Below are 26,192 nucleotides of genomic sequence, written 5' to 3' on the forward strand. Positions count from 1 at the left end.
CAAGTATGAGCTAAACATTAAAAAATTATTTCACAATCGCAATGTTCCCAATTAAATAAGACCTTATATAAAAATCAAATGTGAATACGTTTGTTCACGTGATGAGTCATTAAAAATCATGGGGCAACGAATGTCGACCCTCACAAGAGATTTATGTTTCAGTGTGTTCAGCCAATCTTACTCAGGCGTTGGCGCGACAAGCACCATTGGAGTGTCTTCGTAAATATTTATATGATTGTCGTTAGTTTTACCGAAGAACTATAGATTCGACACTTTCAAATTGCCAACTGAACTTTTGATGAACTGAGATGCGTACTGTGTACTGTCCAAAGATGCCAATGCCTAAAATCAGGACACTACTGCTGATAAAGTTCACATGGCGTGACTTGTGAAAAAACCTGTCGCCGCTGCAGCTTCATGAAATACATAAATTACCATACGGCTGAAAAACCATCACATGCTAGAGCAAAAACTCTTATCAAAAATAGTGAGGAGTGTTTCTTAATTCCAATTTGAACAACCCTATGGTCAGTGGATACACAGCTGGATTCTTGCAACCTTTAGATGTGCCTTTACAACAAACAACCTCAAAGGGCTAACACAGACATATCACATAACATCTACAGTGTAATCATGTTGTAATATCTATTTATTGCAATAAGCCGTTAAATTAAACTAAATGAGAACCGCCATTTGCAATACTGACTTGCGAGCCTGGAGTGGCACATCAGGGGCATCAAATAGCTTGACAATAGGAGGCAGCAATAAGTGGAGGTAGTCATCCAGGTTGGCACCAAACAGCTGGATAGCATTCAGCAGCTGGAAGAATAAAAATACGTTAACATAAGGACTTTCAGCTTTCTGTAGGAATCCAAGAAATGCTAATTTGTTTTATTCCATAACAACTATTACGTAACCTTTGGGAAAGAAGAGAAATATCCACTAGAGCAGGGGTTGGCAACCCACGGCTCCAGAGCCACATGCAGCTCTTTAGCGCAGCCCTAGTGGCTCTCTGGAGCTTTTTCAAATATGTTTGAAATTTTAAAAAGATGGATGTGGGAAATATATTTTTGGTTTTAATATGGTTTCTGTAGGAGGACAAATGTGACACAATCATCCTTAACGTTTTCCAATGCTATAAAAATGTGTAGAATAAATATTAAGTTCCAACATTTTCGTCAACAAAGATTTGCATCATAGCCTGTGACACGTTTCTTTCACCTGGGCGGGGTGCGAGGCAGGTAGATGTTGTAAACAAACCGACGACTGTGTGGTGAGCCATGGAGAGCAAAGGGGAAAAGAGGAAAATAGCTGAGGAGAAATTCTACAATTCTTGGACCGAATCATTTGCATTCATTGCCAATGCGGAAGAACTAACTGAATGTTTGCTCTGTAGCGAGAAGTTGTCAAATAAAGAGAGTACTGTACTTTCCGGACTATAGAGCGCACCTTACTAGAAACCTCACCTACAATTTTTTTTAAAATAACTGGAAATGTAAATACATAAGTCGCACCGGGCTATAAGCCGCATGGTTCAAAGCGGCTTATAGTCTGAAAAATACGGTCATGTTGAAAGACATTTCCAGGGAAGGCGCTACATTAGCTGCCACGTCAAGATTAAAGTTACATCCTAAATGCTCGATGTTGAGAATTTGTCCAGTGATGTCTGTAAACAGAAGTCACATTAAACACAATCCTGCCATAGGCATATATATTTAGTAACAAAGTGATTGTTTTTATAAAGTGATTAGTGATTTTTGTCAGTATATATTTAGAATGACACTTAGCGATATAATTGTGTTATTGTTGCTCAGGTCTGAGGATAGTTGTGTGTCAAAAGAGAAGAGGAAGCTGCCATGTTTTACCATTGGACTGACTTGTTTGGCATTTACACAGAAATCAAACTTAAACTGTATTAATTTAAATTTATATACTTTATCTTTTTAAAAAGCTGCTGCTGTTTTATTTTATAACAGCAGGTTGTGTTTTATTGCTCTTCATTTTTTGCACAGATCCTATTATGCACATTCCGTTTTGCTGTTTTTTTCGATCACACATTTGATTATTTACAAAGAACGATCGTCGTTATGTAAACTGCATTTGGGAGCAGATTTTACAAGTTCCATAAGGAAAAATATATTTTCCTGTTGAATCTTCATAATAAAAATTACATCAAAAATCTGATTTCTTTATTGCATTTCAATAATTTTATAAATGCAACAAAACATAATACATACATATTGTAATGGAAGGTAAACTTAAAGCATCATCGTACAACAGAGTCACGTGGTTCCAGGACGCACAGCATGGAAAATAAACATTTAATCATGAATGCTAATGTATGCACTTAGTCGTTTTGATAATAGGCTAAAAGAGCTAACATAAACAATTAAAGCTTGTTTTGCCTTCATTATAAACCTTATGTAAGGCTTTTAATTTTTTTGCGGCTCCAGACAGATTTGTTTTTTGTTGTTTTTGGTCCAAAACGGCTCTTCCAACATGTTGGGTTGCTGATCCATGTACTAGAGGAATTCAGTTGTCATTTTTAAAGAACCACTATTTCATTTCTATGTCTAGATTTTGGAAGATAGAAAAATGTGAAACTTTGTGAATGTAGGGTATATATATTTAGCATTATATCTAAAAATCATCTACTGTTGTGTAAATTCAGTGCAATTATTCCATCACAAAAGAGGAATTTATACTGAAAACTGCATTTATTACAATATCCATATTTAACAACATTGGTTGATTCTTTTTCATTTGTGGTTAAAGGTATTAAAAGGCATTGTGGAAGGTCCAAAAAGTTTCAGGCTGCATACCTGAAACTGGATGGAAAAAGCATGAAACATGATTCTAAACAAACCATTCCACATGAAACATGGTGATGGCAGCATCATGCTGGGGGAATATGAGATGGAGGGAAATGCAGAGCTGGACAGAACCTGAGCTACACTGGAATAGTTTATATCAAATCATATTCATTTATTAAAATGGTCTAGTCTATTGGTGAGCTTAGGTGCGGAAAAGGCTTTTGATTGTGTCAGCTGGGAGTACTTATTTTTAGTTTTGGAACGATTTGGTTTTTCACATACCACAATCAACATTATTAGAACATTATACGCGTCACCTACAGCTAGGATCAAGATAAACGGCCGTTTGACAGACACAATAAAGCCGGAGAGATCCACTCGACAAGGCTGCCCGCTCTCCCCAACTCTTTTTGCACTTTACATAGAGCCTCTCGCCCAGGCAATTAGGGAGAACAATGATATTCATGGTATATTAAGAAATTCAAGAGAACATAAAATAGCACTATATGCTGATGACATCCTTCTATATCTCTCAAGCCCAGAGCAATCTATCCTGGCCGTCTTAAAGTTACTAGACATATTTGGCACCCACTCCAGACTTATTAAGGTCTGGATAAAGACCTTAATAAGTCTGGAGTTATTAACTTATTAAGATAAGTCTGGTACCCAGACTTAGAGATAAAATCCCTATCGATTGGTCTAAGAAAACAATCAAATACTTGGGTGTATGGTTGACTTATCTTCCGAATAACTTGTACAAAAAAAAATTCGAAACTGTAAATAGGAGAATTAAACAAGACCTCAGACAGTGGTTGGGATCTATGCTGAATTTTAATTCAAGAATTGAGGTAATTAAGATGTCAGTATTACCTAGGTTATTATACCTTTTTATTTCTTTGCCTATTAAAATCCCTCATTCTCAGTTTTGTGAGTGGGACAAATTGATATCTCGTTTTATTTGGAAGGGACAGAAACCCAGAATTAGATACAGTACTCTTAAAATTAGGAAAGAAAAAGGGGGGTTGTCACTCCCAAATCTTCATGATTATTACCTTACAGCTCAACTCAAAACAGTAGCACAGTGGAGTGACCATACGTACGAGGCTGGATGGAAAGAATTAGAAACCAAGTGTGGAAACATTCCAATACAAGCTCTGATTGGGGATCAGAAACTTGCAGCAGCATGCCGGAAAAAATTTGATCCCCTAGTGTCATTTACCCTTTTGACCTGGTTTGAAGTGGTTAAGGAATTAAACTTGGATAACCAAATATAAATTCTCAGATGGGCCGCCTTTGACTCAGACTTTACCCCTAAACAATTAGATTCCAGTTTTAAAAACTGGTCACAGAAAGGAACAACTGCTTATTGCAGGATACTGGACAAAAATACACTACCAAGTTTCCACTCACTACAACAAAAATATGATTTAGAAAAAGGGGACTTCTTTAGATATTTACAATTTAGACAATATTTTTTTCCTCATACATATTAAAAGACAGCATCTTAGAGTCTAACGAAATAATTCAATTGGTTTCACAATCTTACTCCAGGCCTAGCAAGATCACCATTTCCAAACTTTATCAGGGGTTGTTGGGGTCCAGAGGAATGTCAACAGATTATGTTAGGAAAAAATGGGAGGAAGAGTTGAATACTGAAATACCACATGAACAGTGGGACAATATATGTGAATCCGCTGCTTCAACCTCCTCCTCAAACTATTGGCGGGAATTCAGTTGAAAAAACTTGCTACGATTTTTAGAACACTAAAGCAGCAGTTTTATAGAAACCCAAATGCTTCTAAATGCTGGAGAGGATGCGGGACACAGAGGCAAATCACACCCATATTTTCTGGTCCTGCATAAAGATCAAGTCTTATTGGAAAGAAGTTTTGGAGAAGATTGAAAGAATTTTGGATCTTAAACTCCAACAACCCACCATGTTATTGCTGCACAAAGCCGTTCCTGAAAGTTTGAACATGTGTGACAAATATTTATTAAAACTCTTCAGTGCTACAGCCAAAAAACTGATCACTCGGAAATGGCTTCAACCTGACCCACCAACGCTAAAGAAATGGCTGGAACTGGTGGACGAAACCCACAAAATGGAAAAATTAACGTTCAAGCTGAGACTGCAAGCGGACCTTTACAAAAAGAGATGGGGCAAATGGACTAGATTTCTAGAAAATAATAACTGAATCAGGTCTCTTATACTGTCACTTTAAATGCTGCTCAAAAATCCAAAGATTGGGATGTAAATTTGTATGCTGTTTTTTTATCTTGTATATGTTCATCTTTGTCAGCATGTAAGTAATTCTCCTTGTGGACAGTTCCGCTCTGTGTTCTGTATGTCATTGTTTAATTGAAACATAATCAATAAACATATAGTAAAAAAATAAATAAAATGGTCTGGTCATAGTCCACTTTAGCCCTAAATCAAAATTTTAATATAGAAGTTCCTAAAACCTAATCAATAAATCTGAGCATGAGCCATTTTTATTTTGAAAAAAATATATATATTCCTAACAGAATCACTTGCTTCTTTCTACCGGTCTACCACATAAAATACTCTTGCTTTTAGCTGTAAAACATGATAAAAAGACAAAAAGATGTTTTGCAATTTAACTCAGATTTTATGAATAGTATGGCAAAGTAAACCATAACCATAGATCGGCAGTTCATGTTCGCCAAATTCAGAAAACAGTATTTAGTAAAAGCTGAGGATTGTGTAGTTAACTGTAGAGACGACATTGCGTGAAGAATACAGACTTATTGGGAGTGAGGAGGCTTGGACAAGACGAAGTGTTCGGGATAAGCAGTCCCAACGCACACCATGACCACCTCTCCATGTCTAAAGTTCACATGGCGAGACGGCAGGAAGTCACAGTATTTATGTGTGAGTGTCTGTGTGTGGTGGGGGAATGCTCAGATGTTTTTTCTTTTCCTCTCTATTTCCTCCATTAGGTAACATGATTCCCAATCTCAATCTGTCGGGATCTTATTCACCAAATTGGGCTTCACACTAGCAACCAAGTTACATTCTTGGTTACTGAATGGACTGGAGAGTTGGGTCGGACTCTCCGGTCCAGTGCTTAACTGGTTTGAATCTTACATAAAAAACAGGAATTTCTTTGTTTCAATTGGAAACTTCTCATCAAAGAGGTCAAAGGTCACATGTGGGGTACCCCAAGGTTCAATCCTAGGACCCCTCTTATTCAATATCTATATGAACCCACTAGCTCAGGTTATAACAGGAAATAATATTAGCTACCATAACTATGCAGATGACACACAGCTCTACATTACGATGTCACCAGGTGACTCAGAACCCATCCAATCACTGAACAGATGCTTAGAACAGATAAATGTGTGGATGTGCCAAAACTTCCTCCAGCTGAACAAAAACAAAACTGTAGTTATAATTTTTGGACCTAAAGAGGAACGATCTAGAGTCAGTGCATAGCTTCAGTTATTACAACTGAAAACCAGTGATCAGGCCCGAAACCTGGGAGTAGTGATGGACTCTGACCTGAATCTCCAGAGCCACGTAAAGACAGTCACAAAGACGGCCTTCTATCACCTGAAGAACATTTCCAGGATTAAAGGACTAATGTCTCAGCCAGATCTAGAGAAACTCATCCAATGCCTTTATCTTCAGTCGTATTGATTATTGTAACGGCGTCTTCACAGGTCTGTCCAACAAATCAATCAAACAGCTGCAGCTGATCCAGAATGCTGCTGCTCGTGTTCTCACTAAAACCAGGAAGATAGAGCACATAACACCAGTTTTAAAGTCTCTCCACTGGCTCCCTGTAGCTCAAAGAATAGACTTTAAAATAGTTAGTTTATAAATCACTGAATGGTTTATCACCACAATACATTAAAGATTTGCTGCTGTTGTATCAACCTTCCAAACCTCTCAGGTCTTCTGGTTCTGGTTCTGCTCTGCACCCCCAGAACCAGAACCAAACGAGGAGAAGCGGCATTTAGCATCTATGCACCAAAAATCTGGAACAAACTTCCAGAAAACTGTAAAACAGCTGAAACACTGACTTCCTTTAAATCTCAACTAAAAACCCACTTGTTTAGAGCTGTATTTGAAACGTAATCAATTGCAAATTTATTGACGGAATCTGACTTGGTGTTCTGTTTTTATTGTTGATTCTATGTTGCATTGTATTTTTGTGTTTGATTTGATGTAAAGCACTTTGAAATGCCTTGCTGCTGAAATGTGCTATACAAATAAAATTTGATTTGATTTTGATTTGATTCTATCTTCTAATACTGTACACACCAAGACTATAAGGCCCCAAAGGAAACCAAAGTGGATGACTACACTATGGCTCTGTGTTTATGCTCTCTGCCTAAAGCCATGATTTAGCATCGGAGGGAAACCCTGACAACTGCTGGCAGTGACTCCTGAAACCGAAGAGTGTGTTACCTCCGGATTTATGTTGTCTTTGAACTGACATATTAAAAGTGAAAAGCCTAAACCTGAAAGTTCTCAGTGGGTACTGACGGCAACCGCAAAAAAACCAGAAAAAAGCGCCCTAATAATGTCAGCTGCTGGTTGCATTCTGGGTGTAAAAGAGCAGCAGTAGTATTGAACAAAAACCCACCTGGCAATATGAGGAAAATAAATATGATGGATAAAATGTGACATGTAATAAAGGCGCTGTAGCTTAAAGAGTGTGATTTATGATAAACAGCATGTCCAACTTCCAACTCATTAGATAAAACACTGCTGTCTGCACATAGCTTTAAGTACCAATACTAATAAAGGGTCTTGAACTTTATGTCATCTCAAATACTACTACTGTATATTTTCAAGGTTTGATATACAAAAACCATTTTTAATGTTTATTATTCCCCTTACTCACATAAAAAGGCAGACTCCCTGTAAAAATTTAAGACAACTAGTTTTATAAAACAACACAGAGTGGCTAGGGTTATATTGAAAATCTGAAACTATAGCGCTAATTAAGTTTATGTGTTTCCAGTGTTTCTTTTCATAGAAAGTATTCCAGGGTGAGCGCTTCTGTGTTTTGGGTCTCATTCTAAACCCAAGACGCTCACACACACTATTCCGTTGTTCCTTTCTGTTAAACCAGAGTTGTTCCTCTCCACTGTCACCCCATTCTTTCTCAGGATGTGGAATTGCAGCTACCAAATTTTCTGGACTATAAATTGCTCTGGATTATAAGTCATATACATAAAAAATGAATTAAGAGGAGGAAAAGAAACATATACAAGTTGTTCTGGACCAAGCAAACTATGAAAATGGGGGCGACTTATAGTCAAGGAAATTCAAGATCTGAAGCTATGCTGCGTGTTTCCTTGGAAAGACAGAGGTTACAATTTATGATCTACTGAATCTGATTGGATCAGACTGAGTTCAAATTGCATGGAATAAAGTAGATTTCGAAGAACAAACCTGGATTAAATTGGGATTGATTCATCATGGTGTAGCAAATGATTTATTATCATCAGTGGAATAGCAATAATAATAAACTCTGACAATGGTGTTTGCGAACATTAAAAATTGACAGCACGCTCTGAATTATTGTTGCTGCTTCAAATGCAGAATCAATAAATGCTAATACCCAGTTGGACTTCACTGTTGACTGGGTTTTTTTTAAACTCTTTTAGCACGATGCTCAAGAGCAGCCCGGCAGATGTCACGGCTGGACAACAGGGAAGCACTGGGTGGTGTTCATCAGACCATCAGTTCCCAAAAGCGCACACAAAAAAAACCTTGTAAAAGCACATCTCAAGACCGCAGGAGGATTAAGAGAGTGAGCTAAAGCTAGTGAGATGATGAGGTTTGACTTTGTAGGCAGAGTGGGATTTATGTTTATCACTATTAATGTTGATAAGGCAAATCTTGCTAATTAACATTCACTAAAATGAATTAGTGCACTGTTTTGTTCAATGCACTGTGTGTTGTACTGATTACGGTAACAGGCATATGAACTAATGTTTCATAGTTCAATTTTTAGGTCAATATTTGTGTTTCGTTGCATTAACAGATGTATTGCCAGAAAGACTTAAATTAAATGCAAAATGCATGTAGCACTTTGAGGAGTCCAACTAAATGGTAAATAATAATAAAATAATGAATATAATTGAGAAAGAACTGGTATAAACCACCAGATTCAGAGTCATTAAAAAAAGCATGAAAAATAATCATATGTTTATAAAACAGTTACCAACAGGGTTGGATAATTTCATTATGTTTAAATCAGACAGCAGAGTAGAGACATGATTTGATTACATCTCTGGTCAATTGCATAAAAGGAGAACAAAGACGGCCTCCAGTCCGCATTAATCAGCAAACAAACAACAAAAGCTTCTTTCATGACAAGATTGCCTTTATAGAGTCAAAAGAATGAATTAAGTTTAAATGAGTTCATTTCTTTTATATTCAGAAGCCGGCTGTGTGCTGTGCTGTTTCTCATTTTAGGGGTGAAAATATGTCTGATTCTTATAAACTGAAATCTATTCAGAGTAAAGTACCTGATTAATTCAAACACATTCAGATGTTTAAAGAGGTGCTAGAGAAAGTTGTGAACGTGAGACAAAACGCAGCAGTATTCTGCGTCTTCTACCTTGATGGTGACGCTGCGGCCGGTGCTGTTATCGTGCATGAAGACACGCAACATGTGTGGGATGAGTTGAGGCAGGTAGAGCTTGAACTCTCCGCCCAGCGCCACTACGATTTGCTCGATGAGGAGGATGATGGTGTTCTGCATGGGGTTGTTTGGTGTCCAGTACTCCTGCAGAGCAAAACCAAATTACAGCATATCAGTGTTAATTAGAAGTCAATCATATGCACAACTCTGTTTTTTTTTAAAGTATACGACAAAGAACCAAAATGAGGCTTGTGGTTCAAACGTGTGCTGCCTTCGATTTATCTTGGCTGTGGCTCTTCATTTGAACATGGTGGGTCTATTTGCTTTCTATTAATCTAATACACCTACTTGGAAATTATTTGCCATGTAGAAAACCGTTTCTCATCAAAACAAAGACTAGACTGACAATAGTGTTTAATAAATACAATATGGGCAGAAAACAGGGGAAGTTTCACCTTTTTGAAATACTTTATCTTCATCTCTATTAGTGGCATAGTTTAGCTTCACCCTCTTCAAATTCAGTTTTAAAATTGGAATTTGTTTCTTTGCATATTTTAATACATTTCCAACATTGTATAGAAAAAGCTTAATTGGCAAATCTGCAGAATGTGCCAATTATGAAAATCTGATTGTCAGAATAATCAATATGTGCAGTTCTAATCTCTTAAAATCTGCTGCTTATGTGTTTAAAATAAAATGTGATTCAATCATTTCTTCAATTATTCATGAACTGATGTTATTTTCATTTTATGAAGACGTATGCATCAACTCACTGAACATGCTCCATTTAAGGAAGTGCAGAAATTGGTCAGAATGTGTTTCCATCTATAATGTGAATGTGAGAGAAATGTCTGGACCGAATTTTCTCTGGAAACCCTGAATTTCCAGATGCCAGAAGCAAAGAGAAAGATTAGATGGCAGGAAAAAGGAGACAGTTTCCTGTCAGGTGGAACTGATATTGTGTCTCTTGTCTTGTCTGTCTGTGATACTGTGTTGGAAAACCCAGGCACGACTGTGCAGTACGACTAAAGTAAAAAAAAAAATAAAAAATACCAACTGTTAAAGTGGAAGGCTTGAAGTCACAAAATCAGTCAATCAGTCGGTGGGTTTCATCTGTGGTGAATTTAAACAGCCCTCCCATTCCTGCCCTGCCTGCCCATGGCAGTACATCTTGAACAGCTAGAGCAGCCCCCTCATCTGGATGCAGAAGCAGAACTGCAGTAATAATGAATAGATCCTTTGTTTCATTTGCCCTTCATTAACTGGTTGGAGCAGACGGCGCAGCGGTTTACTTCTCTCCATTACAAGGAGTTACCATCACCCAGGAGGTTCGCGAACCCTGGTTCAGAATCAGAATCAGGATACACTCTGATTCTGATTCTGATTCAGAGTGTATCCTGATTCTGATACAATTTCTTTGTATCAGAATCAGGAGAAATCTTTTCCTTTCCATATGATTATGTGCTAGACAAGTGTATTTGTAAAGTGTGTGTGTGTGGGGGGGGCAATGACTTTAACAGTTGCTCTGCATCACATGATGGGCTGAAAGCCACAAACGATCTGTGGTTACAGCTTAAGTAAGATTGGATCCAAAGGAGTGAGGCAAACTTTGGAGATGGAATAAGTGCTAAAATATTTCTATCTGAACACTAAGGTGGACTAAGTATGCATCTAAATGCAAAAGCTCAGATTCTTCAATGATGGTTATGTTCATCACCCAATGTGCTGAAATCCTTTTAATGAATGAATAATTACTGTTATTCATTACTGTGAATAACAGTAACTGTTACTGTGTCTTGTCTTTATGCTGCAACTGCAAAGTAATTTCCCCGCTGGGATGAATAAAGTACTTCTATTCTATTCTATAATGAATCCAGTTAATAGCTTACAGCTGTTTGCCTGACTCACTGGAAAACAAGGATTACATAACGGAGAAGGAAGATGGAGAAAGCCGACACAGCTACTCACTCGGATCAGGGTGAAGATGTCATCCATGTATGGCCGGATGTGAATCTTCACGAAGGACACAACCATTCCCATCTGCTGGAAGAGGAACTGCAAGAGAACAGAGTAAAACATTACACCTCATCGGTTCGAAAGAAAAAAAGTGCTTTTAATTATCCGATCTTCCGCTTACCTCTCGGATGCTGGTGTCACAAACCCGGATGACGTTAAGGAACGTGGGCATGACCTGCGGCAAGAACTGGACGCACTTGAGGCCCAGTGATTTGAAGATGAAGGTGACGGCCTGAACGACCATGGTGTGGTGGTTGGAAAGCGAGGGGTCTCTGAGGATCCGCATCAAAGTGACGATGGCCACCGCTGGGTAGAACTCGTCCAGGGGCAGGTTGCCCATGTTAACCAGCATTTCACTGGTGCTGTAGTCCGCTAGAGGAACAGAGCAATCGAGAGACTTAGACTCTGGCAACTAATCAAGAGCTGAAATTTATGGTCCACATTTTATCGCTTTTATGACTCTTGAGTCCTGTTTTGATGTGAAAACTGTAATTTGAAGTCAGGTGAGGCAACAAATATATCCAGGCTCTTCTCGCACAAAGAAGTGGGCTGCCGTGCACCAGACGGCGACCCTGACAAGCCCGCCAACAGATATACAACCTCCAGTTCTGGTCTCAGTCCAGAGAACAAACTGGGAAAACCATTACTGTACAGTCCAAGGTCATATTTGGAATAGATGAGAGAAGAGGAGGTCCGGTCTCGAATGACAAAAAGACAGATGGGACATTTTTACCGTGAATTTTTAAGACATCATATATGATGGCCTGTTCGTGAAAGCAGAAAATTTTCAGTCAAATCCTCCGGAAGAACCATGAGAAGTTTGGCTGTTATTTAAAAGCTAAACTGGTCTAACCAGTGTCTGCAGTTAGATATTTTTTCCACACAGATTGAAGTAAAGAGTAGTAAAGCATGTTGGAGGCGATGCTTGCTTAGTTACACCATCAATGAACAATACTAGCACGTTACCCTGAAAAACTATTTACACTGCATTCATTTTTCACATTTTGTTTTATCACAACCACAAACTTCAATGGATTTTATTTGAATTTTTCATGACCTGGTGATAGATGACTCAAAGTCCATCATGTAACATATGTAGAATTTTATTATTTTTTTTTTTTTACAAAAGTAAAAGGATGTTTTTAAACATGTAATATTACAATCTGCTTTATAATTATGCAGGAAAAACTATTTAGTGGTGTCCTATCACAAAATAACTAAATAAAATAGGTTGGTGAATGTCATAATGTGTGAATGTTTAAGACAGAGGTGTCCAAAGTGTGGCCTGGGGGCCATTTGTGGCCCTAGAAATGATTTTGTTGGGCCCCTGATCCACAAGGCAAGAGTGGTAAAAATTTGACCAACAGTACAGAAAACAATTTATGACCAGTGATGGCATAGTTACTTTGAAAAAGTAACTTTAATCAGACTACTGATTACTCCTTGAAAAAGTAACTTAGTTATATTACTGACTACTTGATTTGGAAAGTAACTAAGTTACATTAAAAGTAACTTTTTAGTTACTTTCAGCAGCTGCTAACAACAACGCTCCGCCTCCTGTGAAAATCACATTGAGCTTTGCCAATTCTTAATTGTCAGCTATTTTATAATGGTAACATCAACAATGTGTCTCCACTGATAAGGTTGAACTGAAGAGGAGATTGTAGAAAAAACAGTACAAAAAAATAAAAAAAACCTGAGTAATTTGTGTGGTCCACTGTTGTCTGGAAAACTCTAAGAAGGATTGTAAAGCCCCGCCCCCCCACCCCCACCCCCATCCCACCTTCACGTTCTGTGTTACGGCCCTGCGTTTGGTGTCACAGCGCACAGATCTCCTCCTGCAGCTCCACAGCTCAGATGGCTGCACAGATTTGTGACACTTATCTTAATATTAATAATTAGAATAGCGTTAAATTGCCATTATAATCATTGCCAACTACGGACACGTTCATTCGTGGCTGTTTTCACGTTTATTGCGCTGTTCATATTGGTCTCGATGTTTGCAGTTTTCTGGAGCGCAACGCGAAGCTCGACGTCATTCAGAGGTAATATATTAACTTGAAATTAACAAAGACACAGCGGGACGGATCATCCGGGAAATGATGGACAGGGAGAGACTGACTAAAACTACCTTAATGACGGACAAATTCTGGGATTTATTATGGGTTTCTGCTTATTCCAAAGCCCAAATGAGCAACTTCACGTTCAAAAACGAGCCCAAAAAGGCGCAACCAGCAACTCGTTAAATCTGCAAGCGACTTTAAAAAAAAAAGAAGCCCAAAGCCGTTTATAATAATCGGACTTGGCGACAGAAACTCAAAATAGTTCCAGTTTTTCCACCAACAAAATGCGCATCTCCCTCCATTGTTTACATTTCTGTCGCATAGAGACGTCGGTCACTCGACAAGACGAGTAGAGGAAATACGATTAAATAACAAAAGAAGATAGTAACGCACAGTGATTTTGATAAGTAACTGTAGTCTGACTACTGGATTTGAAATAGCAACGCGTTATATTACTCGTTACTGAAAAAAGTGGTCCGACGTCAGTAACGCGTTACAAATTAACGCGTTACAAATTAACGCGTTACTGACATCACTGTTTATGACCCAAAAAATGTTTGGTCCAAATTTTTATGTTTTGGATCATTAATTATATACAGATTTTATTGAAATGTTTATTTTGAGTAGGTAAAACTGAGGGGGAAAATATCACAAAGGAAATTTTTTTCCCTCATTTTAATTCATTGAATTCTATGGCGAAAACGTTTCCAAACCTATGGTTTAAGAGGTGTGAATATTTTCGCAAAGCATGTTAAGAACAAATCCTCTGGTACCAATCAGCATGTTGGATCACCAGTAAAAACTGTTAATGATCTGCTGGTGTTCATGCTGAGCCATTTATGTCTGCAAGGACAGTGAAAGAAAGAAGTTATTGTCACTGACTGATAAAAAGATTAACTCTTTTCTAACTTGTTCACTCAGGGGAACAAGTTTAACAGTCTTTCACTGTTAAACTGGAGGAGACCTATGACATTAGTACAGACATCAGGACACAATGTCTCTAAGACAGTGTTGGACATGAAATCATCTGTCCAAGCAGACCGCCAATGAAATAAGCACAGCATCAGTGCTAGCCAATGCAAATGAACCAAAAGGCTGGATAAACCCTTTTGAGCAAAAGAGGAAACTTTGGTTGGAACCTCCAGGCAGCTTCGAGTCAAGATCGAGATGGACAAAGAACTCTGCAGCTGAAGAAGAGCCGGGGCCACAGAGCCGAAGACTGTCCTGATCATAGGGACCAACCCGTCTGCCCCAAAACATGTGGCTTCAAATCGCACTTCTCTCATCCGCTGGGTTCAGACCCCAAAGACAAAGACAAAGGCAAAGAACAAAGGCAAAGAAGAAGAACTGGTGCCTTCCTTTCTGCCAGCACCCAAGTCCTGTGTGACCTCACCACCCATGTGGAGAAGAAAGCTCATCAGGCCTACAGAGATCCCTGCCTTCGTCGACCAACATCTTCCTCCTGCTGCAACACCTCCTTCATCATCAGGCCAGGTCTGGGGTTTGAAAAGCCAAACTGTCCGTCTCTCTCAAAGGTTCCCTTTTTAGTTCTCAGTGTCAGCATTAGGGAAAGATAGACTAGAATGATTGATTTTTCTTATTTGATTATTTCTGCTGCTGTACTGATCCTTGCAAAATTGGCTTACTAATAAAATATTTAGCATAAAGAAAATCTAAAAAATGTTGTGGACATTCAATCAATGAGTCACCTTAAAGTTCTTTGATGGTTGTAAAATAGCTATGATGTTTGATTCTGGAGAGGAAGAGGTGGAAAATGTTTATTTGTTCCTGATAGCCCAAATTTAAAACATCATCCTTGGGACTCGCCCGAGTCACTAAAACCTACCTGGTTCAGTAACAAGAGCAAATTGTAATAAAAGAGAACGAGCGACCGTTAACAGGTGTGCTCTGTGAAACTAGTTGGCTGCAGGCTGATCAGTCTGGCTAATTCACAGGGGGAAGAAGGGTGGGACACCTGGATGGAGGTCGTCAGAAACCAGGCGAATCGTTTCTCGATGCCAGCTTAAACAGAGTTTACTTCAGTTCTGAACAGGGTAAATCTCAGCAGATTTAGGAAACTCAATTAACCTGTTAGATGGAGAGCTGGTAGCACATCTGCCCTCTAAGAAGAGGAAGTAGAGAGTGAGTGAGTAGAGAGAGAAGGGGGGGCATGTGGCGCGATAACAATATATCTATCTATAGATATATATATATAGATATCTATATATATATATATCTATATATATCTATATCTATCTATATATATATATATATAGATAGATATAGATATATATAGATATAGATCTATATATATATAGGTTTCTGACGACCTATATATATATATATATATAGATCTATATATATATGTATATATATAGGGCCCCTAAGCCTCATAGTTGTGTTACTCAGATAGCACATGATGGTAATTCAACGCTGAATTATAGTCAGAGTGGTTGAGGTTGGCAGCTGACAGTGGCTCAACCATGAAACAATCATCCAATTCTAGCTAAGTAACCGATGTTTAAAATGTGTCATTGAATCAATGTTGTTTTGTGGTTGAAATCTAATGATTGAAATGTCAATGTATAATCCAGTGTTTTTTAACACTGGCACACTGCCCTGCAAGTTTAAGGCATTTCCCTTACACACATGATTTTAACTGATGGCTGATTAACAGGGATTTGCTGAATTGAAAACATGCAGGTCAGTTTGACTTAAGGACCAGAGTTGGGAAAAACTGACAATCTAATTTGAATCAAAGTATGCTGTTTGTCACACCCTTACCCAACTCCTCCCCAACGCCCTCTTCTTCTGCCCCCATCCACACACACACCTAACCTTTCCCTCTTTACTCCCCCCTAACCCCAACTTTGTAATTCAAAAATGTTTATCATCTTCTAACAGGCACCTTCCTCACTCTTATTTTCATGTTTTTCAGCTCCTGCTCCCAATAATGCCCCAATAAAATTGTGTGTTTAACACAAGTTAAGAAACTTTTAATGGCATGTTATAATGTAGACATAGCCAAAAAAATTTACATAAATCAACATCAATTCTTTTGCCTTCATTCAATATAAAATCAACCCAGATGTGCATGTGCATGCACTTTCAGTTGATGGTTGACTTAACATTGATATAGTGTCAGTTATGGTTGAAACCCTAACGTTAATTCAACATGTGAGTCACCGACCTCTTTCAATTTCATTTCAATGTAGATTCAATGTTCCTGCCTGACATTGTTTCAATGTTGTTTCATTCATATTGTGCTGTGTAGGTAGTTTTCAGCATCATCAACAGCTTTTAAAGCCTGCATGGCCTGTTTAAGCTCATACCAAGGGCAGAAAGCCCCCCACAAAAAAAGAAGAAAATTGCATCCATGTCACCCCCCGCTGTACCCAACAGAGGGAGCTGGTGCTCTGCATGAGAGCACAGCTCAGCTGTGCAGAGGGGATGACGTCACCCAACATGGCAGGCCGCCTCTCTGCTCAAGCAGAGGAGTGGCGCGCATGCGCAGTCTCCCCTTGGGTTTTGACTATAATTTCAAGGGGGTACAGACTGCAGTTCGCTGTGAGACCTCCGAGATTCAACGGAGTGCTCGTTTCAGTGGCCAACGGGGATTCTGCGCAGGTCCTGGAGGACGAGGTCGCATCCCTGTTAGCCAAACAAGCAATCAGAGTAGTGCCGGAAGAAGAGGTTCGTCAAGGCTTCTACTATTTTCTCATTCCAAAGAAAGACAGTGTGTCATTACGGCCCATACTGGACCTGCATGTGTTAAACACTTACACAAGTATACATTCAGAATGTTGACACACAAGACGCTATGTCGCTCCATTCACCCGGAGGATTAGTTTGTAACTATCGACCTCTCCGATGCATATTTCCACATAGCCATTTACCCCCCACACAGAAAGTTTCTCAGGTTTGCTTATCGAGGCACAGCCTACGAGTATCAAACTGTCCCGTTCTGGCTGTCATTAGCCCCGAGGGTGTTCAGCAAGTGTGTGGAGGCAGCGCTGTCTCCAGTGAGATCGGGCGGCATCAGAATTTTTTCGTACATAGACGATTACCTCATTTGCTCTCAATCGAGAGATCAGGCAATCAGCGACTCTCGGGTGGTGTTAACCCACCTCATCAACCATCAACCTGGTTCAGAATAAACCAGAAGAAAAGTTGTTTAATTCCCGTGCAATGCACGGCGTATTTGGGTCTCAATATAAACTCCCTCTCCTACCGCGTAACGTTATCGGAGGGAAGAACCCTGTCATCTGCTCGGTGCATGGCGCATTTCCAGCTGGGGAAATTTGTTCCGTTTGGACTTTGCCTGCGGCTCCTCGGCCTCATGACGTCAATGATTTCCGTTGTCCATCTGGGACTGTTACGGATGAGGGATTTTCAGCGGTGGGTCGTTTCACTACGTCTATGTCCCCGCCGTCATCTGTACCGCAGGGTGAGAATAACACCCGCATGTGTGGTGGCTATATAGATCGTCTGGCTCTCTGGGCCTGGCCCGTGAAAGGTGGAACCTAATTGCAACGGGTCTCCCTCCAGAGGTCATCGACACCATCCAGAATTTAAGGGCTCCTTCAACTCGCTCACTTTACAGTGGTAAATGGCAAGTTTTTGAAGAGTGGTGTGTGGCGAGACAGGCTATTCCATTTCAGTGTTTGGTGGTGGAAGTTCTCTACTTTCTACAGAGCTTGTTGCAAAAGGGCAAGGCCTTTTCAACTATTAAGGTTTATTTAGCTGCAATCTCAGCTTGTCATGTGGGATTTGGTGATAAACCTGTGGGGCAGCACCCCTTGGTGTGCCGTTTCATGAGGGGGGCATGACGTAAGCTGTCCACTTCTAGGCTTTTCATGCCATTATGGGACCTCACTCTGGTACTGGAGGCCCTTTGCCATCATCCCTTTGAGCCTTTGGAGGGTATTGGTATGAATTTCTTACATTGAAAACTGCACTGCTCTTAGCTTTAACTACTGCTAAGAGAGTGGGTGAGTTACACGTACTGTCTGTCAGCCCTACTTGCCTACAGAGGGCACCGGGGGTCTCCAAAGTGTGCTTGAGACCCAATCCTGCTTTTGTGCCCAAGGTGATGGAAACATCATACATGTGTTCGATGGTGGAACTGTTGGCATTCCATCCACCTCCTTTCTCTTCAGCAGAAGAGAAAAGGCTTAATTGCTTATGTCCGGTGAGGACTTTGAGGGCTTATGTTGACAGGACAGCTGACTTTAGAAGAGCTGATAACCTGTTCGTGTCTTGGGCAACTTCTCATAAGGGCAAACCTATCTCTCACCAAAGGTTAGCGCACTGGATTGTGGAGACTATCTCTCTGGCATATAGATGCTCAGGGTCAGAGCCACCAGAAGGGGTGAGGACCCATTCTACCAGGAGCAAGGCCACCTTTTGGGCTTTGTTCCGCGGTGTATCCATCCAGGACATCTGTGCTGCAGCTAGTTGGGCTACACCGCACACGTTTGTGAGGTTTTACAGGCTGGATGTGGCCCAGTCATCATCGGCGCACACGGTGCTTGGGGTTGGCTCATCAGGCTCCACCTAAGTCCAGGATTGTATTTATTGCTGCCAAGCTTTGCTTCGGGGTCAGCATGCAATTCGAGAGTTGGCCATATCTCCCATAGTGAAACACCGAACGAAGTTAGAAAAAGAACATTGGGTTACTTAACGTAATCCCTGGTTCTTTGATAACAGAACCACCACCAACACATCCCTTCTTGCATGGGCACGGAAAGAAACCTGCTTAGAATGAGTTGAGAGGGGTAGGTTGGCCGTGATATTCGATAGTGGGTAGGGCCACGGTCACGGCTCAACCTGTCCGTCATGGCCAGACGTGATGTCTTTGGAGCTTCCGTAGTTGGGTCACGCTGAGGCGATTCCCATAGTGAAACACCTCACTGTGTTATCAAAGAACCAGGGATTACGTTAAGTAACCCCACGTTTCAAAGCTCTTGGTTCATTAAATATGGAAAGATGTCCAGGTCCTAAAGAAGCAAAGCAACGCTACTCGGAATGTAAACCATTAATTGTCAATTAATAGTTTATCAGAGTAAAATTAGCTGCGACCGATTAACTCAGTGTTTCCCAACCCTGGTCCTCAAGGCACACTGTCCTACATGTTTTAGAGGTCTCCCTGCTTTAATGTGCCTGATTCAACTGATTGCAGTTCAACAAACGCCTGTTAATCAGTCACCAATTGAAATCAGCTGCACTGAAGCAAGGAAATACCTAAAACATGCAGGGCAGTGTGCCTTGAGGACCAGGGTTGGGAAACACTGGATTAACTAATAAAATCCGCTTATACCATTTTTTCATGTTGTAGGTTGGCCGCCATCCAGCAGAGGGCACCACTGCTCATCTTTAAGCGGGACCACATTGATACAGGAACAAAGATGGCGGAGATATACCTCCCTGAACAGGAAAGAAAAACGGTCCAAACAGAATCTGTTGTGGGATTAACATTATGTGGTTCTGTTCTGAAATATAAATCCTCAACAGAATCCTTCAGTTATCACATTAGAAGTACTGATTCAGCCAAGTTGCATTATGGAGTGGCATCAGCTTCTCATTTAAATTATTGATGTGCCACGAAGCCAAGGCAGAAAACCTCTAATATGGAAACAGAACATGACGCCATTAATCAGTAATATTTGTGAGTTAATGGAGAACTTGTAACGCTCCTTCAAGAGCAACCAAAGACGGTTCTTCTATATGAACATCTTCATGGGACTCAAATGTTTTATGTATTTTATTCTTTTTATCTTTTTTTTTTAATTCAGCAACCTTATTAGAATCCTGTTTTGTTATGTTTTATACATTTGTCTAAGTTTAATAATAATGTGAGAAAACCACAATTATTTGTTGCTGCTCTGACCCACTTAGAGAAGTAGGAGAGCTATGTCAGCATTAAATGCTGGACTTCAGCTCAGCATTTAATACTATATTCCCCAACGTCTAGTGTCCAAGCTAGTAAACCTTGGGCTCCCATCAGCCACCTGCAGTTGGATCCTAGACTTCCTAACAGGTCGATCCCAGAGGGTCAGACTGGGTCCCCACACCTCCACTGCTCTGAGCCTGAACACCGGATCGCCACAAGGTTGTGTGCTCAGCCCACTTCTCTACACCCTCTACACTCATGACTGTCTCCAACCAGCAACAAGATCATAAAGTTTGCAGATGACACGACTGTTGTTGGTCTCATCTCAGACGGGAAGGTGGAGCTGGAGAACAGGGATGAGGTGAAGCAATTGTCAGAGTGGTGCAAAGTCAATAACCTGCTCCTCTACATCTCCAAAACAAAGGAGCTGGTGATCGACTTCAGGAAGAACAAAACGGACATCCAGCCTCTCACCATCAGTGGGACCTGTGTGGAGAGGGTCCCAGTGTTCAGGTTTCTGGGCATGGAGTTGGAGGACAAGCTAACCTGGAGCACCAAAACCAAGGAGCTGCTGAAGAAGCACAGCAGAGACTGTACTTTCTGAAAATCCTCCAGAAGAACTGTCTCCCCTCAGACCTGCTGCAGGCCTTCTATCACTGCTCCATAGAGAGTGTGCTCATGTACAGTCTGTGTGTCTGGTACGGCAGCAGCACATCCTCGGACAAGAAGGCACTCCAGAGGGATGTCAGGGCAGCAGAGAGAACCATAGGCTGCCCCCTCCCCACCATGGAACAGATTTACACTTCCAGGCTCCGCAAGAAAGTTATGGACATTTTAAATGACTCTTCACACCCTGGCCATGGTCTCTTCCATCTGCTGCCATCAGGCAAGAGATACAGAGCAGTAAAAACCAGGACAAATCGCCTAAAAAACAGTTTCTACCCGATGGCAATCATGGCACTAAATTTAAAGGCATAAGAACTTCTGCTCTTGACACCACTCTGTTAAAAATGTAAATTCTGTTTTTATCTTTTTATGTATGTATATTTATATTGTGTGTTGTGTATGTGTATATAACCTGCACTTTAACTCGAGTCAAGCACGGTCTCAATCTCGTTGTAATCTGGTTGTAATCTGTTGATGACAATGACAAATAAATCTTATCTTATCTTTATTCTGCCAATAACAAAATAATATTACAGTGTAATGATTTTTTTAAATTAAGATGTGATGAAAGAGATTGCCCTTTATGTTTCGAAGACGGTCAGCTCTCTTAATGCAACAGAAAACTACTACTTACAACTACTTAATAATTAATCAGTAGTCAATTGATTTGATTTGACGTAAAGCACTTTGAAATGCCTTGCTGCCGAAATGTGCTATACAAATAAAGTTTGATTTGATTTGATTTGATTTGATTAAATGAATGAACTTTATATTAACCGATTAATTGATAACTTGCATTCCTGAACAGTTACATCACTCCCAGTGTCTGACTGAATGTTTTTTTTGTCCCAGACGTCAAGGGACACACACCTCCCAGATACCTTTCACTTTTCCACCTCTTCCATCCATTGACCACTTTCCAAAACTATGTTGATGGCCTCAAAAGAATACAAAGGCGGCCTTTCTATTCTTTTCAGTGAAAATCACATAGAAGCCATTTTTGTCCAGTTTTTCCCATCTCATTGATCAACAATGAACACTGACCTCAACTGAGGTGCAAGTGAAGCCTGCAATGATGAAGATGTTTTGTGACTTGCTGGATGAGTCGTCGCTGTGAAATTTGGACACGCCTGCTACTCCCAGGAGGTTTCACCACTGCTGCATGTCTTCTGCATTTGTGGATAACGGTTCTCTGGAGTGAAAAGCTTTAAAAATGGCTTTTTAACCCTTTCCACAATGATAGATGAAACTGACTTTCTTTCAGCCAACTTCATGTTGTGAGAAGAGTTTTATTCAAGTGATTCTACAAGCCTGGAAGTAATCAGGTTTAGATGTGGATTTAATCCACCTTTTAAACAAATGTCTTTTATCACAAATACGCAGTTTACCAAAGTAGAAACTGCTTTTTCACAAAAGTTAGTCTGAATAGTTTCTTTCCCTTCAATAAATGAAACTATAAGGGATGCACCAGGATATGTATAAAAGTCACTACCATATCAACACCTTGAAAAAAATGACCATCCCCACTGACTTCACCACTGCTTCAGTTAAACTTCCCACTATGCAGCGCCATAATATGACCAAACAAATAGCATATGATCAGCCTCCTTCATACCTCTCCTGAAACAACACCAACATGAAATAATTACCAGTTGTTAAAATTCTCCCAGTTTTATTTATCAGACCGATACCAATATCTTAAAACATGAATAATATCAGCCGATGCCGATCTTAGTGCCGATAAATTATGCATCCCTAGAAACTGTAACTTAAAGACTGACTGTCAGGTATTTAAATTAGTTTGATAATCTGAAACTTTTAACAAATAAGTAAAAAAAAGAATAAAGAACTGAAGAAATATGTAAGGGGACAAATACTTTTTCACAGCATTTTAACATAACCACTTTGATTTAATTTACAAAGCTTGAAAAAAGGAAATTTTTATTTTTGCTTAAAATGTTATTACTATTTAATTAAAAGCTCAGAATTGTGGGCTTCTAATTAAAAAAGTTATTTTCAGTAATTGAAAATGAGGTTTTCAATTACTGAATATTCCATTTTCAGTAATTGAACTGGTTTTATTCAAACAATATTTTCATGTGTAGCAAAAACTTATCTATTTAATTCATAAATCACTTTTCTTGTTCTTTTTCTGTCAACCACTCACTGTGACACAACAAATAAAAGCAGTCCAAGTACAAAGTCTTCTCAGGTGGTTAAAAAATATTTACCAGACTGGAAACATAGTAAAACATATATTCATTGTCAGGTGTCAGACAGTGGCTTGATTAGAGGATTTTTTATTTTTTTTTTTCACTTCAGCTTTGAAGTTAAAATCTGACACTGCTGTGAATTTCAAGGAAAGCTAATGAAAAGATAATATCACCCACAATGTGGCTGATTCAGAATCAGAATCAAAGTGTATCCTGACACGTGTGGGTAACATGGATGGGACCTACCCGAGTCCTGGTTGGACTTGGATTCGGAGAGGCTGACAGCAGAGGCGTCCCGTGACTGATCGATCATGCCGATGTTCACCTTGTGCTTGTAGGGATCCAGAGCGCCGAGCAGACCCAGGACTCGGATGGCCTGTTGGAACGCACAGCAACCTTCTGATGAATCACGCTGGCCACTTCTGTGCCAGAATACTAGAACAGCAGGTTTGTGAACCTTGCACTTGAGACAAAAAAAAAATTGCAAATATATTCTACACAAAATATATCAAGTGTCACAGTTTTAGCTTCACGTAGTGTGAATTCAGTTTAAAAATCTGCTAAGTAACTTCTGTTATCAATTCTTAACTGGTTAGTCCAAAAAATAAACACATCAGCTCTAAACTGTATTAAGTCAAGAAGAAAGGGCTCAGCTTTAGGTTTTAGCTGCTCAACCTGTCACAACTAGCTAAGCTAGATTGTTAGAAAAAACTCACTCGGTCTCTGGATGCCTAGTAACAACCTGTAGAGTAACTTGCACAATAGAAGTTTCATGTTTTCATTCATAACTGCTGAGAAATAAACACAGCATGAAGTGAACACTGTGGATAAGACAGGCAAGCCCATCAGTTTGGTAGGATATTAGATTATTAAGACAAAAAAAATCAATAATTCTGGATATAGACAAGTATCAAAATTAACTCATCTGAAATGCTTATACCAAGGGGTGAACTTCTTGACGGTATACACACACACACACACACACACATATATATATATATATATATATATATATATATATATATACACACACACACAGTACAGACCAAAAGTGTGGACACACTTTCTAATTGAATTCAATGAGGTGTGTCCAAACTTTTGGTCTGTACTGTGTATATATATATATATACACACACACACACACACACACACCATGTTCCAAATTATTATGCAAATTATTATGCAAGTTATTTTCTCAGATTAAATGGTCTTAAATGGTCAATGCAAATGATGGTCAGTATCATTTTCAAGTCATGAACTATTACAGAATAAATGAAATTTTACTGAACAAAGCTCCCCTTGAGAACAGTATTTTTTCAAAAATAAAAAACTCAAAATGCACTATTCCAAATTAATACGCGCAGGAGATTTTCTAAACATTTTATGAATTACAAAGAACTGCAAACGTTTATTCTTTGAATGTGCAGCATTAAGTGATCACATGTACTAAAATCAAAAGCTATTTCAATCAAAAACATCTTACAGACTGAGTTCCATGTTAACATAGAACCCCCTCTTTGATATCACAGCACAATTCTTGCATCCATTGAACTTGTGAGTTTGTGGATAGTTTCTGCTTGAATTTCTCTGCAGGATGTCAGAATACCTTCTCAGAGCTGCTTTGATATGAACTGGATTCCACCCTCAGATCTTCTGCTTGAGGAAACTCCAAAGGTTCTCAAAAGGGTTGAGGTCAGAGGAGGATGGTGACCACACCACGAGTTTCTCCCCTTTTATGTCCATAGCAGCCAATGACACAGTGGTATTCCTTGCAGCATGACATGGTACAAGGAATACCACTGTGTCATGAAGATGATTTTGAAGATGATACTTTCCCTGATTTGGCCGACTCTTCAGAGAGTTTTTGAGGAAGGCCACAGGATGTTGCTGGTAGCTCCGTATTGGCCGGCATGGCCATGGTTCCCACTTGTATGGAGTCTGTGTCACAGGGTCCCATTGGTGTTTTACAAGTAGGAGGGATTTACTGTCTCAGTTGGGGGGAGTCAGATATGGCATCCCGATCCTCAATGTCTCCGGCAGCTGACTGAGTACTCAGGTCATGTCAGGCACACTATTTTGAGTGCCAGGGCATTCTCCACTCATCAGCAATATTAAAATAGATGGCGTTTGTTTTCACTGTGGTGTTCTGCCCGTGATGATGATCCAGTCACCTGTGTGGTCCCTACTATTTTGGAGTTTCTACAGTCTCTTCTTGATAAGGGCCGCTCTCCTTCGACGCTTAAGGTATGTGTAGCAGTTATATCATCTAGTCATGCTGTTATTGATGGCTGTAAAGTGGGGAGTCATAATCTGGTTTCTCTCTTTTGGAGTGGTGCTTGTAGACTGCACCTGCTAACGGTTCCGCGAGCACCAGTTTGGGACCTGTCCTTGGTCCTCAGTGCTCCGTGCCACCCTTCTTTTGAGCCTTTGGTTCAGGCGGACCTCAAATGGTTGTCATGTAAGACTGCTTTTATGTTGGCTATTATCTCAGCTAAGAGGGTCAGTGAGCTACATGCTCTTTCTGTCAGCCCATCACGTCTCAGATGGAGTTCAGATGGCTCTGGTGTTACCTTGTGGCTAAACCCGGCGATTGTCCCTAAAGTGTTTTCTCATTCTCATTGTAGCCAACCATTGAGATTTGCGCATTTTCAGCCTATGTCAGGGGAAGCTGGTGATAGATCTGAGTTACTGTGCCCAGTGAGGGCAATGGAGGCATATATTGGCCCTAGATTAGATTATCCTCTGTCTGAGCATCTCTCCCATTGGATTGGGGATGTCATCTGCCACGTCTACGCTGCAGGGCACCGCCCCCGGCCAGTTGGCGTGAAGGCACACTCTACCAGGAGCGTTTCCACTTCCTGGGCAGCCTTGAGAGGAGTTCCACTGGAAGCTATATTGGC

At 40.0% G+C, this 26,192-nt stretch overlaps 1 protein-coding gene across 3 annotated transcripts in view; it reads right to left on the minus strand.

Moving 5' to 3' along the window:
• Positions 1 to 26,192, minus strand: part of mtor (mechanistic target of rapamycin kinase) — a 133,853-nt gene that overhangs the window by 82,014 nt on the left and 25,647 nt on the right. For all 3 annotated transcript variants that reach the window (XM_044117457.1, XM_044117467.1, XM_044117449.1), the window contains 5 exons: positions 23,539 to 23,668; positions 11,580 to 11,830; positions 11,411 to 11,497; positions 9,419 to 9,586; positions 707 to 819 (listed from right to left, as the gene is read on the minus strand). In XM_044117457.1, the coding sequence (XP_043973392.1) occupies positions 707 to 819; positions 9,419 to 9,586; positions 11,411 to 11,497; positions 11,580 to 11,830; positions 23,539 to 23,668 (749 nt within the window). The remainder of the gene's footprint in view (positions 1 to 706; positions 820 to 9,418; positions 9,587 to 11,410; positions 11,498 to 11,579; positions 11,831 to 23,538; positions 23,669 to 26,192) is intronic.

This window comes from Gambusia affinis, linkage group LG01, assembly GCF_019740435.1.
Source record: "Gambusia affinis linkage group LG01, SWU_Gaff_1.0, whole genome shotgun sequence".
Lineage (NCBI taxonomy): Eukaryota > Metazoa > Chordata > Actinopteri > Cyprinodontiformes > Poeciliidae > Gambusia > Gambusia affinis.